General features: G+C 35.1%; 1 protein-coding gene across 3 annotated transcripts in view; it reads left to right on the top strand.

Moving 5' to 3' along the window:
• The window catches only part of LOC148179471 (uncharacterized), a 33780-nt gene extending 18212 nt beyond the window's left edge, over positions 1 to 15568 (top strand). Inside the window, exons 2-5 of one of the 3 annotated variants that reach the window (XM_088030811.1) lie at positions 3506 to 3638; positions 8985 to 9248; positions 12588 to 12742; positions 14009 to 15568. In XM_088030811.1, the coding sequence (XP_087886937.1) occupies positions 3554 to 3638; positions 8985 to 9248; positions 12588 to 12742; positions 14009 to 14611 (1107 nt within the window). In that variant the 5' untranslated portion in view covers positions 3506 to 3553 and the 3' untranslated portion in view covers positions 14612 to 15568. Of the gene's footprint in view, positions 1 to 3505; positions 3639 to 8984; positions 9249 to 12569; positions 12743 to 14008 lie in introns of all 3 variants that reach the window. The other 2 variants (XM_088030810.1, XM_088030812.1) reach the window with 2 other exon arrangements.
• The last annotated feature ends 235 nt before the right edge of the window (positions 15569 to 15803 follow it).

The raw sequence follows: 15803 nt of genomic DNA, 5'->3' as shown, positions 1-15803 counted from the left end.
TAAACGTGTGTAAGGTACTTGAATCGCACGATATTATCATTTTTATAATTTTATATTATTATAAATTAAAAATAAATCAGCTAACTGTACGAGCTGACCTGTTATTGTGTATTAAACGAGAATAATTGCAAGCGATCTTGGGATTCGAGTCATTTTCGCATGAAAATATGTTCTGTTAACTTTGTTTTCTTTAATAAGGTGTGTCTCGTGGTAATAAATAAATTATTCGAAATGATTTTAACGTTGTATGGAAAAACGAACGAAAAGGTCAAAATGTCGTAAGCATTTTCTTCTTGAATTTTTGTTGTTTAGTATTCATTTTGTATTTTTAAGCTGTTTTGTAGCTTCATGGAATGCAATAAGGATAACGCTTCGTTACGATCATTTCTTCTAATAAACATAATTTAAAATATGTGTTAGGCGACACTATCTAAATATTCTTCCGAACTAACTGATTCAACACCTTTGTAAAGGAACCGCATTCCTCGCCGTTCAGACGGTGATAGAGGTAAATTTGAATATGGATATAAGCCATGAGGAAGCTTTGTCGCAACAATTTAATTTCTCAAAAATTGCCAACGAGGGAATAAATTAGCAGCAGTTCCACATTCTAATGATGTTTTGTTAATAAGCAATACAATAAATCATCGTAACAAATGGTAACGAGTTCGTTGATTTAATTATGTAAGTATAATAAACAGCTTTCGGAGTCATAATTTAAATTCTTGTTTTCATACATTTTCCAGAACCATTTATTTTCGATGAACTTAAAATTGAATGTGCCGGTGCACCATCATGTTGAAATTTTTTTTAGTTTATTTTTGTTGTAATGAGAATTTATTTTCACAATCTTCCTGCATCTGTAAAAACCTAATTGATAGTAGATCGATTAATCTACTTATGTTTAATTAGTGAGATTACAAGCACACCTCCGTGATAGAAACTATAAATAACTAGTTACCTACTTATAATTTTTCTAAAGTGTTGAGGTACACAAATAAAGAATTTTTCGTTGATCAATAAAAAAACCGAGATGAAAACTTAAAGAACGTCTTGGACCCACCAAAGTCATCCGACCGGCGAGCTGATGTTCGTATATAAATTCCAATAAATTCGGCTTATAAGGACAAGTAATCCACAGTAGCTGCGTCGGTAATACAGGAGAGTTGTGTTATCAGAAACAGTGACCTCTCTCTCCGACTTCTTCTCTATGTATAATACATATGTGTGTAACTGAAGGTTACACTGTGATTTATTGGTTACATTGTGAGGTTAGCCACGCTGTGGATAATTTTTTAATGTCACCGCACCTTCGCTTCTTATTCTACAAGAAGTTTCGAACCGCTTGTTTGCATAATGGTAGCTTCAAGACGGGTTATAAAACTTGATCATCAAAAGTAAATCATTTTTTTAAATATATAAAGGAGTTATAATAAAATACCAGAATACCACACACTTGTAGTTTACAATGGAGATGCTGTAATCCGCTACTGCAATAGTTGTAACGACAGACATAAACTTGTTTAAAAATTTAATTTAGTTTATTGTTTAGAAATGTTTACTTGGACGGAACTTATACGGCACGTGATATTTGCACAGTGTGATTGAACAGACACATTCTGCTACCTGTTTTACAAAGAAAGAAATGAGAAATAATTAACAAACTTGCAACGGAAATGAGAAAGGTACGGAATTTGGAGTCTTCAGCTTCGGATCTTTATGCTATGATTTTAGTGACGCAAGGAGAATTATGTAATTAAAGTTTGTACATTCAGCTAAATGTTTTATGTTACAAAACTCCCTTAAACTTTCAAATTCCTGTAACACGATTTTTTAGTGAATGATATTAAATTTTCTCAGAATTTACTGGATTGAGCTAAAATCTCTAATTGCAACAAAATCGTTGAAAAAAACTGATATTAAAATTTTCAAAATTTGTTTCTCACATACCTACCTACTACATCCTTTGAAACTACGAAAATGTATGTGCATTTTTTTTATTATTTTGATGTAAAAATTCCAAATTAAATAATTAGAAAACTCAAACCTTCAGAATTCTTAGATCCCTAATAAATCATAATTTTTTGAAAATGTATCAAAGGTATTAAAATGCAGCTATAAATAAGAAAAGAATAACATAAAGAAGATCTTTGAGAAGTACCGTTTTAGTAATTAGCTCTCAAAAATTAAGCAAATCTACTTGATGCGACTTTTGTATTTATCCCAATTTATTTTACTTTTAATTTGATATTAATTTGACGAAATTGTTATAAAACGATAAACTATATCTCCTTATCTTATACTCCTATTATATTACATTACATTTTCTTTCCTTTGTGTTTCTAATTAAATACAACTCCCATAAAACTAAAACTTTGCGACTATTAAGAAGTGCGCTTTTCTTGAAACCAAATCCTACATTATAATTTTAGTTCAATCTTAAAACCAGTAGCTTTAGATTTAATTTTCTGCATGTCATATGCCAAGCATATATTATAATTTTTGCACATCGATATTTATGTAAATAGGAAAGAAAGTAAAATTTAAAAGTAATAAAGTGTAGCGTACAATATTTATAACAGGTGCAAAAACCTGAAATAAATAAATGTCAGGAGTTACGAGCGTGAAAACTGGCGGTCAAGTGTGGTGAATTAAATCATTTATTATTTTTATTCGAATTCGGGTAGCAGCATATATCCAATTTGAAACGCCTTTCTTGGAATGGTGCTGTAAGAAATTTGGTTTATGTGTTACGATTTCTGAATATAACTTTCGTTGAGTAATATATGAAGTCTGAAATATATCGATCTTATATCCTGTCACTTTAGTTAGTGTTCACTAAGTTTTCCGCATTAATTACGTGCTCGGTCGGCATAGAAATCTGCATCTCAACGATATTGAAATCTGGTAATAATAAACGTGAATTGTGTATCAGTTTTGAGAGGAGAAACGTGATCATCAACGGGTTCCTATATATAGAAACGAAATTTACATAAGTTCATAAAAAGAGAATTTATTGTCGTCAAACTGGATTCGGTAGCAAGTCGGCAATATCTAACTGTTTCTTAATTATGAAGAAGTGTGTATAAATATATTTAGTTATGACGAGGAGGGAATCATTATTATCATGAATAATTCAGTCTGCGTAACTTTATTATAGCAATATTTTGTTTTTTCTATTAAAATTCTTCTCCCAAATTTTATATGATTTTTATGAGTATGTTAATTTGTTAAAATCTAATTGGGTGGCTGATTAATGGTGCAATTTACTAGTAATGAACTCGGAACGCAAAGCAATAATGTTCACATTACCTGGAAGTATACGAGAAAATTGGGCAATTTATTATTACAACATGGACATCGAAGAAATTCAATAAAGTAAAGTTCGCAGCAGATAATAAGAATTTTTTTATCGATCCGCAACCAATAATACACCATAAAATATTTGTAACATAAAAAATTAATAAATGAATTCTAGATTTTGATGATTTAATTTTCTGTACAGGATGGAAACAACAATAGGAATGCTTGAAGATTCAATGATCATGAAAAAATGTGGCCTCCAGAGGCAGTACATAGTTTGGAAAGGTTTTGTACGTATGGAAATGTGAATTATAGACAACGGCGATCTCAGCCATGTGAGTACTTTTTTGTTATATTTAAGGCAAAGTGTTATATGTGAATTATGAAATTTTACCTAAATCAGGAAGTCGGACAAAACCGCAAAACAATTACGTGCTTGTCATTTCATCGCTGTGATTTGTATAAAGGAATCATGCCGCGCCCCTAACTTATAGAAGGGTAGGATCTACCTACTTGTCACCTCAACTAGTTTCTATCGAAGGGCTGTTTCCGCTTTGGCCTGTCAAACGATATGAAATGTGCTTTTTATAAGCTTTCATCCCTACTCAACAACGACTTTCAAATTATATCTATGGATTTATAGGGCTCGATTTTTAAAGGATTTAACAACTGGAAAGTATTTCATTCAACTAAAAGTTTGCTGTATAAGAAACCATTTATGCTATTTATACGTAATTGTAATAGAAAATCGTCCAAGAAGTTCTGTGAAAATGGCATTGGTGCACTTTTTATTTGGATTAGCTACTCGTATCATGAAAGCTTTATTTTTCACCGCCAGTTTTAGTATCGCTTACCTTTCATTTTAAAATAAAATATTTTATGACTTGCTGTGTCATCTCTTTGCATGCTAATTTGAAGCGGTATTCGAGTTAATTTTCGTTTCATATTCGGAACGTCTAAAAGGTTTCTGCTCATGGGAGCTACAGATTTGGTTTTCGCATTTTATGTCGTTTTACTGGGCACAGTGGTTAAATTTTCGTTTTTTGTGTGTTCTAGAAAAAGCTTAGTTTATCATAATTTATGTAAGAATGGTTTTATTGAAAAAGAATTAACTTTTATTTCATACAAGATCGGAACATTTCGTTGTAGTGATGCCAAACTATACAATTTTTTATTAACAATTATCATGAATCGAATTAATTTACACGAGTTAGATGATTTTGAAATTTTACAATCAAGATTTCTTTAGATTCTATCTCATAAAGAATTCATAAAGGGTTTGAATATGAGTGTTGGAGATCTTGAAGAATCTGCATGTGTCTAGATGAGTAGGATGTAAATTTTTAGACTCCATTCTGTAAACTTTAAAAAATTGACTGCAAAAAATTGAAAAGCAAAAGCTTCACAAGATAAACTTAAAAAGTCCTAATTAATGATACATTTCTCGAAAAGTCTAGTTATTTTATCTTCTTTAAAAGTGAAAGAAATACAATATTTTTGCAGAATGCGATTTTCGGAATTTTAAGTGAATAGAAAATTTAATTTCATTTTTTAAATTATGTGAGTTCTTTAATGGAGCTTGCTGAAACTTCTAAAACTAAACTTCGACAAATGGTCTATAAATACTAATTTTAAAAATTTTATCGTTTCTACATGATTTGATGGGTGTAAAAATTCTGATAGCCAATAACTTGATCAAAATTAACTTAATTGCGTGTTAAAATTGACCATTTCTGAATTTTTATTAGCGGAAAACAGTCACATGCTATTTAACATAGAACTAAATATGTATAAACATATAATCTCAATTAAAAATTTTATTTAGCTTATTGTATATGCTGTGTTACTTTTGGAATTATAAAGCATGTGATTGTGACTTTGATCGTTGTCAATGTTGAGTAATGAGATGTCTTATACCAGACATGACTGTCTGTCTTTCATTCAAATTTTCAGAAAAATTTTAATTTTAATAATAGACTTTTAACGTTTGAAGCCTTCCGCTATGTAGTTAAAACAAATCTAAAAGAATTACTTTATTTTTTGAACTAAATTTGATCTGAAATATAAAATGTTATGCCTGTATTGATAAGTTTTAAGAACATAAGAATAAAAATAAGTCTTTATTTAAATGACCTCTTTGGAAATGCACGACGCAATATTTTGAAGAAAAACCGAATATTAGAAAATTTGAAAACGGTTCATACTGGCTGGTCATCTCCTGAAACAAGCAAAAACTTTTTTATAATACCTACCACGTGAGTGTGGCATTTAGCAAATTCAATCAATCAACACAAAAACCCGTTAGTTACAAACTTTACGTTTGATCCATTAAATGAAACTCTATGACAAAAAATCATCTTGTCGACAAAAAGACCAACTGCACATCAACGTCAAGGATACATTTCATCTCTCTTTGTTCCTTTATTGACAGGACAACCGCCAAAAAAAATCATTGCAGCTGTTCTGGGCGGAGCTTAAAGTATTAAGAGCGCGTGTGCCACATTAGGGCGTGTCTTGATCTTGGTGGGGAAAATAAGGACATGCCCACATGTACCATTGGTAACTTTAGATTGCTTTTTAATTTACTGAGAGCTAGCTGTCTTGTTAGGTAGCATTTTCTACCGAACATATAAACTGGCGTTTCCATGAATAAATTATTTGGATGAAATTTTAATTTAGTCTGATACCAAGAGCTCTAAAATCTGGAAACGACAACCTGCGTGTATTAATTATTTTAAATTGAAAGTTGGTTTTGAGATTTCTCGTTTGGGTATATATATGTCGTACGAAATCTTTTATTACGTTATTAAACCTGCCTACATATATGAATACATTATCCGCTTTACAACACTCGTAATTCGTTAAATTGAAATTTAAACACGTCTTGTTATGTTTAATTATACGTTGTCACTATTTAATTTATGAACATGTCAGTCAAGTTATTGGTACTTGTAGATAATAGCTGTAGCATTTAACTGCTGAACACGAGAAGTTTAAACATTGAATTGTACAAATCCCAGTTAAAAACCCATAAGCAAAGTCGTAATGTCAGATAATTCAATTACATAGTGGTTGGTTTAAAACCTCGTTAATCTCGAGTAAATCTCTTTTCGCATGGTAGCAAAATAGATAGATAGCATCGGAATCTGTGAACACCTAAAACGGGTCTCACACATTCTTACAGCCAGAGCCCGGCATAAGCAGGTTAGAGAAGTAATCGACATACATAAGCAGGATAATCGGAGCCTGTCTGCTTTGCCTCGGCTGGCACACGCTCTTCCTCTCTATTATTGGGTTATTTTATTACAGACTTCATCCTGATTATCCTGGATTATTCTCTACTATCTATTTGCGCTTTTTATTTATTCAATTGTCATTGTTGGTGTTTGGGGTCTCTTCTCAAATTAAATAGGCACAGAAGCGTGCCTTTTGTTACTTTTATCTGTTGAATTATGTTAAGTCACTTCCTTGGAAGGTAAAAGTAATCTGTCACAATATCTTAATTACTAGACCGCCCAGATTTGGGACCTTTGTAGAAATTCTGGCAAAGCAAGCAAACTGTTGAGACTAGTGTTTTAGTGTTTGTAATTTTTTTCTTACTTTCTGTAATACGAAGTAATTCATTGTTAGTTACCGATTTACGAAATTAGTTTTCTGGCTTCAAAAAATTTTTTGACCGACTGTGACTGAACGGTGAAAATCTATCTAATTCAAAAAGCTTTGTCTTCGTGACTGCACGACAAATTTTTTACGTTCAGAATGTCAACAAGTACAGGTAAAAGATCAATTTGCCTTTCTAGAAGCACCACGATAATATCTACAGTTTTCTAATATCCTGGGTTGTTTAGTCTTAAGCTTGAAAAGGTATTAAACAGGTAATCCAGTGCTGAAAATATTCAAATTGTCTACTTAGCCCCAGGTATTAATCTTCGCTCTTGCTCAGAACAATTTACGAGAAGGACTAATGACACTAAGATTATACCCCACTATCGTAAAAGTCATAATAGAACAAAGCAAGAAGGGAGTTCCACCTGCAACCACCATTTTCACTCGGCAGTAAATAAATCAAATTGTCAAAACTTGTCAACACTTGATTATATCTGCACCTCCCGAATTTCACAGAGAAAGTGCTTAGAGATTCTTGAAATAAAACAATGGTGGAGTAATGGCCTTCCGGGAATTTCAGAGTAGAAACACAATTTTCTGGAACATTTCAAAATTGCAATGATAGTTTTGATATATTTTCTATCATGCAGGCTTTAGTACGAAGATAACTGCAAACTCTCAAGTGTTGTAATCTCAAAATTTCGATGAAAGGCGTTAATGCGAGTACTTAGCTTAACGAAGAAACATTGATGATGTGCTAATTATTATATCCCTTATTATCCTATACATATAAGAAGTAATAATCCTGAAGCTGTAGGAAATTTATAAAAATTTCCAGTAAATGATTTACATAGATCTATGATTAGGGTTCAGCTGTACAGCTCGAAAGAAATTAATACTGAAATTCACCCACTTCCGCTCTATCATTTTTTGTCATGCTCTTCTTTTCCAAAATTGAAAGGTGGTACTAGAGATCATTCTCCAAAACGGCATATTCTCACGTCCGGCAAATTCGAGAAACAATGGTGAATACTGCACCACCCCACCCCATTCGACCCATCTCGTATGCCCCTCTCACTCATCCCCATTACGGTACCACCCCGGTGTGCATCCCCTACTGTACCTACAATGGTTTGTCTATAATACAACCCATCGAAGGTTTAGTCCTTGACGTTTACCCAGTAAAGTAAAATCGGTTATAGCGAACAGGTTAGTTTTCGTGATTTTGACATTTAAGTGCAATAAGGTGTTGTGAACCACTTACGGGGCTTCCGACGGGGCGGCGGTAGTGTAATATTGAAAGGTGTGTTTGTGTTTATACTAATCTTTTGGAATAACTCTAAATGCAACCTACAGGTTTGTGGCTCATTGTGGATTATTGTAGGCTAAATGAATTTATATTTATGCGGCTAAACGCGTGCCATAAAACACATATTGTGGTAAAAACAGAAGTTAATCCAAACAGTGTAGAATGACACGTGAAATGCCCGTCGCGAAAGAGACTATTTCCAGGAACGATATTTTTATTAAATCCATTTTATATAAGACAATAATACAATTAGCTTTCTCTCTTAGTATCCTCACCACGTTAAAAAATAATAATGAATTTCCAAAAATGTAGGTATCTTAAATAAATCAATTTTGACTCAGCCGTGATGTGGATTTATTATTTCAATTGAGATCTGTTTGTTGTCATAATTCAATACGACTAGTTGTTTTGTACCTATATCTAAATTTGGCATTACATTCTTATTCTCTTCCGCACGCAGCTAGATAAGGATAACGTACTTGTCCAATCAATTCTTGCAAACTCAAACGCCGTAAGGCAACTCGTTAAATATTTCCACTTCACTACCTGTTTTCACAGAACTAGTTTCCAAAAAACCTGATGTTTCACCACAAAATGTCGGCAGAAGATTCTACCAGATTATCTCTTTGTCCCGGCTTTTGAAAACCTTTAGAAAAGTGCAAACGCGGCAAACTTCAATATTTCCTTACTGAGAATTTCACCCATGCATCTTTTAAACATATCAACGTTAACAATTCTATTTTTACATGACATTTCATTCTTGCAGTAAAAATATCCTGCCTCAAACCGACCCCTCCACCAGAAGAAGATAACAGAGGGTGTACGGCAACGGCAAGTGTTGCTGACGGAAGTTTTTATCTCCCAATGAACATGCAAGGATTTGTTAAGCAACAATCGGCATCGCATGGGCCTCCATATGCGACGCACCCATCGTTGGGTTCCGGACTTGGTGGAGGATTGTCTGGGGTCCCAATGCCTGCACTGAGTTTTCCTCTTACGCATCCTTTGGATACGGTTCCTTTCCCGCAAGGTAAATATATACAATTAATCTTGAGGTGCATCTGGCAGAGGATTATGGATGAATATTTAAAAAGTCGCTAGTATTTGATGACAATAAAATATAGGTGTTGAAATGTATGTATTTTGCTGGATATAATGTATCCGTAAGGAAGCCTATTATTTCCAAGTGTCGAGTCACTTGTGCCGTTTGAAGGCTTCAGTATACGTATATGTTTACTGTGTGTTTACTGCTCGATGACCCCTTAAAAGTCACATCAATAATATCCGACGGATGCTTCTCTACATCATGCAAATTAGTATACAGAGACGTGGCCTTAATCAGAAGCTGATTGAAGTTTTAACAGGTTCTTACAAAATTAATTAAACTATTAAATGAGAAAGAAAGGCACAATACATTGAATTTATTTCTGCCGTGTCAGGACTTGAACTTCTCTCATTTATAAATTCAGATTCAGGTGACAGCAAGCTTTCATAAATTAATTTGTATTATCATTGTTACTTGACACGCATCATTCAAATCTGATTTCCATTTCATGTCACACCGTCCGACACTATCGTTAGTAATATTTCTCCCAAAATTGCAACTTTTTGGGTGTGCTCCGTCGATAACAAGAGTCACTCAACATTTTAAATCCGGATTAATCCGGGCTCCCGTGCCTACCTCGTCACTTTAAACAATGGTCTAGAACCATTGTTCATTCATATCCAGACGAAATGCACATATTTTTACATAGATGATCGACCGGATAATATCAGTTCCTTACTAATTTTCACTATCAGTTCGAATTTAGTCTGATATAATGTATGCAATAGGGCGCAAATGGCATTGTTCACGGTAGAACTCCGGCTAAATGGAATTTCTGCCTCGGTTTATAACCGCGTTTATGCAGTAGCTAAGTTAGTTTCGATTCGCAGTGAGAGCAATTCTGGTCGATGGGAACCACCACCTGGCCAATGAACGTTCTCTGGGGTGTCAAATTGAATCACTGATGTTTTATTGGGGTATTTTAACCGTGAATTATCTGCCCCTCGCACGTGCTGTTTCAACGTTGCAGATTTCAGACGCGGACTTGAATTGATAATGCCCGGAATCAACCGGAAACAGGCGGGATTCAGCTGGATGGGTCAGATCTGAATGCGGAATACTGCAATAATTAATTTCACAAATTTTATTTATCAGTGCACAGTTCCTACAAAGACTGCAATGCAATTTCAAACAGATTTATTTATGTACGAAAATTTTGTAACTAAATCTACGCGTTAATTGAACACAACCATAGAGAAAAAAGCAAACAAGGGTAGGCGCGTTAAAAAAACAAACTGTGCTCCCTTCTGCAAATAAAGTTAAAATGACAAATTGATTCAGGAAATGTATCTTTCCCGGCTGCATAACAAGTAACCATATGTTCTTATTCACAGTTGCAAATTCTACCACAATTAAGACCCTAGATTCCCTTTGTTCAGTACCTATTTTTTTTGAGAAAAATTATAGAAATAATTATCGCGAGCAAAAAAGTTTCTATTACCCATTTCTCCTTTGTTTACATTATCGTGTACCTCGACGACAAGGTCTCTCTTTCTGTAAATCAAGAGAAAGAGAGTTCTTGCAGGCATTGACTGCTACAACCGTCGCCATGCCAACGACCACCCACCACCCTGGTAATCGGCTCAGCTTCTGACACGGCACTTCTCTTTGGTTGCACCAGGAGCAACTCCACGTCCTGCTGCAGACCCTCTTTCTCTCAACTAGTGATGGAAAAAGGGACAGAGACTTATAAATAAAATTGCAACCGGAAAATCCACTATGTCGTATTTTCGATCCGACGGGCCCTAAGGGCCCGCTCTACTCAGACAGCATCATTTTCGTTTAAATTTAAATTAAGCACTTCACTCGTACATCGCAAATTGCATTTATAACCTGAATGTGAGATGATGTAAATACACCTATCCGTTGTGCTGAGCAGTAAAGAATTTGAGCGCCACAAGCTTACATGCCATTTTATCTGATTACTTTAGAATATGGATCATTAAAACGAAATTTAAATAATCCATTCATAGTTTTACATACAAAGCGGGATTAGTTTGATTAGAGTGTTGTGGGTTGGGACAAAGGAACGATTTTTCATTTGTAACTTCTTACCTTCAATCGCTTTGTTTGATAAACGTAATGACGACTTTTTCGCCTTCGGCTGTTGACAGTTACGAAAATATTTGTTTTAGAGTAATCCCGACACCCCTTATAGTAACGGGTGCACTCTTCGAATGCAAACACATTCGCTGATAAAATGCTAATCTGAATTAACACATGAGCTTCGTAATTGAAAATAAACCAAATAGGGGCGGGGATCAAAGATGTAACACCATCCGTCTGTGTTAAAAATCTCACGAAAACATTTTTGTTTTGCTGTTTGTAAAGAAATCGTCGCTTCCGATTCTATCTACTTTTTAAATCTTTTTCTTGAAATCCGAGCGGTGCGCCGTAAATTGTTTGGGTTATACGATTTCAGTGTTGAATATTTTACGTCCTTAATTCGGTACAGTGCCTCCTTAAGAGCGCCGTATCGAATTTCGCCCCTTGGAGAGTAGCCGTCGCATTGAGGGAGCCCCCGTATTTACAAATCTATTAGCACCCGATGTATTCATTGCAGTTGTAGACGGAAACCCCAAGTGGCAATAACTCCGGGAGAGTCCGAGTGCGGTTGTAGCCCGGAGCGTCGATTGTCGAGGTTATTGCGTTTTCGTGTATGAACATCGGCTGAATGTTTATTCGAGGGTGTAGGAGACACCAACTTGAAATTAATTTTGAAAATTAGAGAACGAATCATTGGGAGGTATTGATTTAACATAAAGGCAACCGTCCTCGAAGCAGCCACGTCGATATAATCCCCGATAAATGTCGGGAATAAAAAGGACTACATTGAGACCAGCTGGCTGAACAAGCGCGGTAATCCGGCAAGCACGCACATAAAGAGTTGAAAATGTAGACTGGAACAATTTAGATTTGATTCCACTCTTGCTACTAGTCTTGAGTTTTATATGAAACTCATCCAGAGGCATAATTTACCATATAAAGCGAGACAGCAGTCAGAAGAATAATTTCGATGATTTGTTAACTTGATTTTTCCAAGCGACTAGCTACTGGTTATAAATTCGAATGCAAATTAACGAATTTATGTCAGTCATTTGTGATAAATGGGTTATTCGGGTTTAAAATTAGAAAAAGGTCCGAGATGCTGCCAGGTGCGCCGCACTTTTATTTTTCAGTCCCGTCTGTGGACAATGTTTGAATAATTAATGTTTTCAAGTCTACTGGCAAAAGCATAATTCCCAGTTCATCCATATTTTGCAGGGGTCAACCCCAGAAAACAACGGCGAGAGCGGACGACATTCACCAGAGCACAGCTTGACCTTCTAGAAGGTCTCTTCGCCAAAACGCGGTATCCTGACATCTTCATGAGAGAAGAAGTTGCTGTTAAGATCAACCTCCCCGAGTCGAGAGTGCAGGTATGTTAATAACACAATCGTACTAACAGATTTTTTTCCAACTCCAAAACGTTGATGTATCTGTGTAGCTACTAAATCATCCCTTACTCCTCATAAAGTATAATTTCGGACGACGAATGTTTGTCGCCAAACACACCTTGGATATGTGTCCCACTGTTTAAAATCGGTAAACTCATGTTTAATAAATGTGTCTGCCGGAACGCGGCGACACAGTATGACTTATTGCCCAAAACCAATACACAAATTTGAAAAGCGATGACAGTTTTCGACACTGCAATGAAAAATGAGTTATGCGTTTACACGCTTTAACCAGCTATGTAAACAAATCCGTTACCGGCTTTCATGCCGTTATTTCTATCATTATTTCGTTTTTTTACTTAGCACAGGGCTTGATCCAGTTTATGGCACAAGAAAAGTGCATTGGATTTATCGATAAAAATGTTATAGAAAAATGTTTGTTTTTGTTGGATTCGTATAACATGCTGAGTTAAGGTTGCAACTTGCATTTGTGGTGTAGCGACGACAATGGTATAATACAAGGGGCGGAATGTTTGCCGTCCTCTAGGTAATGATTCAATTTGAAGGCTGGTTAGTCTTTTGACACAGCACAGCTGCTGTTTGCCTCGGCTTCGTCCAGATTGTTTGCCTCTAATGATATACAACGAATGATGTGATTTTAATTGAAGCGAAAACTGTCAACTTGGAAAAAAATACTTATTGTCATGAATATTAGAGGAAAGCTGCGAGATGATGCTGAGCTTCTAGAAATTAGTTAAAGTATCTGTTAGCAAGCGCTGTGTTTTAACTTTCCTTTTAGATGTGGGCGGAAAAAGACGTGTGTTTGAATCAAAAGTCCCTTCAATTATTTTGAAATTTTCGTCGCCCACGTTTGCAAGTGTTGCAGCGAGACAAATTTTCACATGGGCAATAACGACTTGACGACAGGGAGCGAATCAATTCCCCCCAACATCCAATCTGTGGACGCACCGCACTGGGATAACTGTATATATTTTATTCAATACAATAACACAATAGGTAGAACATGCAACGAGGGGGCAGTTTTCCATTAGTTCCCGGATTATGTGGGGTTGTTCCATGAAAACAGTCCGCCTCTTGCCTTTATAAACCTTCCCGTCGGCAAGCAACCTATAAAACATGTATTATCGACGAACAATTTTACGAGGGGGGAAATTCAAAATGTGCCGGAGACAGATACGAACGAAATAAAAATCGCCGTTGTTTTATAGCATTATTTGTTTGTTTCAGGTGTGGTTCAAAAATCGGCGGGCAAAATGCCGGCAACAGTTGCAACAGCAACATAATAAAACAACATCCCGTCGCTCGCCGCCAAAAGTCAAGGCTTGCAAGTCGTCTCCGACGCCCGCGGCCCAACCACCCAGAACCGCCTCCACCCCGACGGGGCCTGTTTTGCCCCCAGTGACGTCAACTTCGCCGCCCACGGTAAACGTGAAGAAAGAAGCGCCGCAGATGCAACCGTATAGACCTTCAGGGAATATCACGCCCCATGGAAGCAACACATCAAGTTTAATGACAACGCCGTCTCCTTCGAACTCCCCGTTGACGTACCAACAAGAGTACAACTTTAATTGGGCTGCAAATAGTCATGGGCATAACGCGACTTCGCATAACTACTATGCCCAGAATTATGCCCCCACGTATTACGGCCAAATGCAGCCCGATTATTTCAACTCGCAGTCGACGCAAAATCACATGCAAGCCATGAACAACATGGCAGGGACTTATCAAATGACGGGCTACAGTGCTATGGGAGTTACAGCACCGCATCATCAAAATTTTGGACCGAGGCATCCTTCGGACTGTAGTTTGGAATTTGCAAACATGGTTTAATCACCAGAAGTACAAATCGTTTTAAGTGTACATATCATCGCAATATTTTGTATGTGAGTGTGTTTGTGTAAAAGACGAACATTGCAAATTCGACAAAACTGAAATTGACATTCGTTAGTGGGATAAACGCGTTGTAAATATTTCCCATTGCACGAGATAAAATATTTGTGTGAGTGCGACTGTTTCCAAAACAAAAACGGCGTCTACGTTTAAAAATCAACATTATTGTCAGAAAAGTGTTGTTGATACAAAAAACAGTACTATGTTGTGAAATGTAAATATCGAATATTTCGTCCATGGGTTAAGCGTCATTAACCCAATGTGGTTCTTGTATGATATCGCGTAGGTAGGTAGATACTAGACAAATAGTTAGGCATTTGATATCAGGATAAGTGATAATGTGCATTTTACGTTTAGATTAAATTAGATTTATAACAAAATAATTACTTTCCTTAAAGTGATAGATGGAATTTTATCTTAAGCAACGAATCTTTTGTCGAATTCTAGCTTTTAAAAATTTATTTATGAAAACTCAAAATTGCTCTAACTGTAAAGTAATTTTATAAATGTCTCCTATTACATTTTATTTGTAAGTTTTTTTTTATATTAATCAGACTTCTAAAATACTTTTTAATGTTCTAAACATTTCTAATTCGTTTTTTGTCATTAACGAAAAACTTACAGATAAAATAATAGTATTTTTATTGACTTGAACCTATTAAAACACATTTCAAATAAATAAAATGTTTTTGTAACATTAAAGTGTAATTGTGGGATTGTTGACTTTATTTAACTTGGTTCAAAAATCTTCTGATAAAAATATTCAAGTTGTATGCGACTTTTATACTTGTAAAATCCGAGTCGAATACAACTTGAAATTTATATTGATAAGGAATATGTGTATGCCATCTTGTCTTTATTTGAAAATATATAAAAATAAACGAGTATTTATTTTTATTGTAATGTTTTATTTTCCTTTAACACTTTTAGACATTTGCAAGGTGAGTTTCCAATTAAACGAATTTTTATCTTAACATTTTTTACAATTAATTATGCTAATCAACGAAAAACAACAAAATTCAAAATTTAGAAAGTAAAAAAAAAATTTTGGCAGACAAAAACTTTAAAGTAACTTTTATTTAATCACAAGCAGCCCTATTTGACCTTCTCAACGTTCACATTTAAAAAGTTG

The sequence above is a fragment of the Gnatocerus cornutus genome, chromosome 2 (assembly GCF_029298725.1).
Source record: "Gnatocerus cornutus isolate USDA-ARS CGAHR chromosome 2, icGnaCorn1.1, whole genome shotgun sequence".
NCBI classification, from domain to species: domain Eukaryota; kingdom Metazoa; phylum Arthropoda; class Insecta; order Coleoptera; family Tenebrionidae; genus Gnatocerus; species Gnatocerus cornutus.
The sequence above is the reverse complement of the archived record's forward strand: the minus strand, read 5'-3'. Positions and strand labels throughout refer to the sequence as shown.